At 43.3% G+C, this 3,615-nt stretch overlaps 1 protein-coding gene across 1 annotated transcript in view; it reads left to right on the top strand.

Annotated features, from left to right (window-relative positions):
• The window catches only part of BLM (Bloom syndrome RecQ like helicase), an 88,732-nt gene that overhangs the window by 66,454 nt on the left and 18,663 nt on the right, over positions 1–3,615 (top strand). The window contains exon 17 of the mRNA XM_015567738.1: positions 1,891–2,038. Coding sequence (XP_015423224.1) covers positions 1,891–2,038 — 148 coding nt within the window. The remainder of the gene's footprint in view (positions 1–1,890; positions 2,039–3,615) is intronic.

Here is a 3,615-nt window from a genome sequence, read left to right as displayed (position 1 = left end):
AGCCCCAACCCCCAGTGCAGGAATGTCATGCACCGGGCCTCTAGTATACAGTATAAGTAGAGAGATTGGCTTTAGACAGGAATTTGGGTAGTTCATCTATAATTCAAGAAAAGACAGGAGAAATAAACATTTGTGTGCGGATAGGAATTTGCCTCCAGAGGATGACAATTTGGTACGTAAGGAATCAATAAAGAAATATATTTTTAAAAAAAAGAAAAAATGTGCAGCAGGTGCTGACGGTAGCTGTAATGGAGGAAGTTTGTGAAATCTTTCCTGGTTACTTCAGTTTTCTCAAGTAGGAAGCGAGGGCGTCAGCTGACAGGATAAGAGAAGGGATTGAACAGAAAGGAGAACGTAAAATAGTCATCTGAGACAGGGGTCAGTAAACCTTATCTAAAAAGGCCAGAGAGTAAATATTTTAAGCTTTTGGGCCTTAGAATCGCAGCCTGTGTCACAACTACTACTCAACTCCGCTATTTTTAGCCCAAAGCAGACATAAACAATAAGTGCATTGGTTTTCCATGGCTGTGTTCCAGTAAAATTCGATTTAGAAAAGCAGCCGTATAGCTCATGGACTGTCGTCTGCTGACCACTGTTCTAAGAGAATGGAGAAGTGATGGACTAAGGATGTACAGAGATTACCTGGTAGCGTTAAGGGTCTACTTGAGGTTTGTGGCCATGTATTGAACGTGCAAACAGTCAACATGGTGGCAAGTGTGTTTCTCCAGCCAAGTTCAGCTGCAGAAGTGCAGACGTGGATGGGAGCACCGCATCTACTGTGCCCTGCCAGGCAATGTGATGACGTGGCCTAAGGGCAAAGGACTTGAGGGTGTATGAAGGGTGGTATGACGATAGTGACGGTCTGTGGGGTTCATGCTGAGTTAGGCGAACATCTGAGGATGGGGATTGGTGGATGCCAGGTGATGTGAGCTGGAAAGAGGAGGTGGTGGTCAGAGAACCAACGGGTTGTCTTCATTCTTTTGGGAGAAGTAATGGGTGTGACCTAGGGAGTGAGTTTCTGGCGTCTGTGAAGGACAGGACCACTGGAGCAGAGGAGATCAATGCTGAAGGCCAAGGTGCGGGAGGATCGCCTCTGTGTTTTACTATGGTTGCAAATATCAAAAAATTTCTATATGTGACACGTCACCAGAGTTAAGTTAGGGTTTTTCAAAATGCTGACATGCCGAGCTCAAATGGTTCGCCATCACTGTTCTAGAGAGAGCCTTCAAATCACTACCAAGTGTTCGTGTAAGACGAGGAACCTGATCGCCTTCAGGTTGTTGAAATGTGGCCGATGAACAAGGATTAGAAGAGGGGGAGTGGCCTGTACAGAGACACAGAAGCAGGACACAGCTTTGGGGACACGCAAGCGGTTAGATTGCTAGTTTGGAGAACTAGCGGAGAGAGCATATGGTAATGGGGGCTTTAGAAAAAGGCAGAGTTTGGAGTCAGCCAAGGGGAATATGAGAAAGCGAACTGACAGGAGATAATAAAAAAGATAGACTGCAGCACCAGAGACCCAAAAGAGATGGGAAACTCATAAATTTCCATGTTTTTCATCTCAGAAGTCACCAGCCAATACATAACAGACCACTGTTCTAGGGGTTCTGAAGGGTATTTTGTTTTCTAAGAATATTCTTACCTGTGGAGTACTGTCAGGTCATTGAAAGACAAGATGTATGTCTGTGAAGCAGTAATAAAGTAGATACAGTAGAGTGTTAATTGTTCTAGACACAAGGTTAATATAAGAACTTAGAAGAGAATGAACATGTGAAACTTACTTAGATTTTGGTGTGGAAACGGTTGATTTATGACACTACTAGTTAGTAAACCTTAGCAATCTGGGTCTCATCTGAATTATCATAGAAGGTAATCTCTTTTTCTTTATAGGATTATAAGACACGAGATGTGACTGGCGATGTGAAAAATATTGTAAGATTTGTGCAAGAACACAGTTCATCACAAGGAATGGGAAATAGGAACCATGGGGGTCCTTGTGGGAGGTTCACCATGAATATGCTGGTTGACATTTTCTTGGGTAAGTCATCTGTTTTATTGGTTTGCGTTATATCAGTTGAAGTTGAACATCTTAAGAATTCCCTTGTCTGTTTCCTTATAGACGTGAAGGGCTTCAGGATAAAACCTTTTTCGACTAACAAAAGAAAATCGGTTTTTATGGATTATGCCGATTTTTTTTTCCAGAAAGAAATACGTTATGTTATGTGTTTTTAAAATTGAGTTTTCGAGAGAGAGGAAGGGAGACAGAGAGAAACATCGATGTGAGAGAGAAACATAGATCACTGCCTCCTGCATGCAACCCAACTGGGGATCGAGCCCACAACCTGGAATCAAACAGGCTTTTCAGTGCATGGGACAGTGCTCAACCAACGGAGCCACACCGGCCAGGGCTTTGCTAATTATTTTTATGGAATTTATAAGTCACTAAGGCAGTGATGGCGAACCTTTTGAGCTCGGCGTGTCAGCATTTTGAAAAAACCTAACTTAACTCTGGTGCCGTGTCACATATAGAAATTTTTTGATATTTGCAACCATAGTAAAACAAAGACTTATATTTTTGATATTTATTTTATATATTTAAATGCCATTTAACAAAGAAAAATCAACCAAAAAAATGAGTTTACGTGTCACCTCTGACACGTGTGTCATAGGTTCGCCATCACTGCCCTAAGGTGAGGAATTCTCACATACAAAGAAGTAAAATAAAGCTTATACAGTTTAGTCTGAGTGGAATAGAACTTGCTTAGAGAATTACATGTTGACTAACTTTCAGTTCAAGATGGCAGCCTGAGCATAAGTATCTTTCTTCTTTTTTTTGCTTGACACTCTGTTAAAATAGTAATAAGGAAATAAAATGAGAAATTATATATGCAATGGCACAGAGAATCAGAGAGAGACCATCATTAGATTGAGGAAATGGATGGAAGCATGTTGACAAATGGAATGAAGCGCAGTAAACCACGATGCTAAAATAATCGTAGGAGAGAGTTAGAGCAAGGGAGGGACGATCAGCCAGGCAGAACCCCTTATCAGTAGGCCTCAGGCTTGAAGTCTGGACCCAGGGAGTGGGAGTGAAATCAGGGGAGCCCAAAAGAGGCAAAATAGGAGAGGGCTGTTAAAAAGAGTCTGCCCACCAAAGAACTGCATTAAATACCAGCCTGATTCTAAAACAAAAATAAATGAACTGCCTGAGGACTAAAACGGCAGCTGAGCCCTAGTCGGTTTGGCTGTGTGGATGGAGCTTGGGCCTGTGGACTGAAGGGTCCCAGGTTCGATTCTGGTCAAGGGCACATGCCCGGGTTGCAAGCTTGATCCCCAGTTGGGGGCAATGCAGGAGGCAGCCAATCAATGGTTCTCATCATTGATGTTTCTATCTCTCTCCCTCCCTCCCTCTCTGAAATCAGTAAAAGTATATTTTAAAGGGGGGGTGAGGAGGCAGCTGAGTTAGCATGGTCGGGGGGGGGCGGGGGGCCCAACCCACCTAAAGTCCAGTCCTGTCCCTCTCTGAAATCAGTAAAAATATATTTTAAAGGAGGGGGGGCAGCTGAGTTAGCATGGTCGTGGGGGGCACCCAACCCACCGAAAGTCCAGTCCTAC

This window comes from Myotis davidii, unplaced genomic scaffold (genome assembly GCF_000327345.1).
Source record: "Myotis davidii unplaced genomic scaffold, ASM32734v1 scaffold324, whole genome shotgun sequence".
In the NCBI taxonomy this organism is placed as follows: domain Eukaryota; kingdom Metazoa; phylum Chordata; class Mammalia; order Chiroptera; family Vespertilionidae; genus Myotis; species Myotis davidii.
The sequence above is the reverse complement of the archived record's forward strand: the minus strand, read 5'-3'. Positions and strand labels throughout refer to the sequence as shown.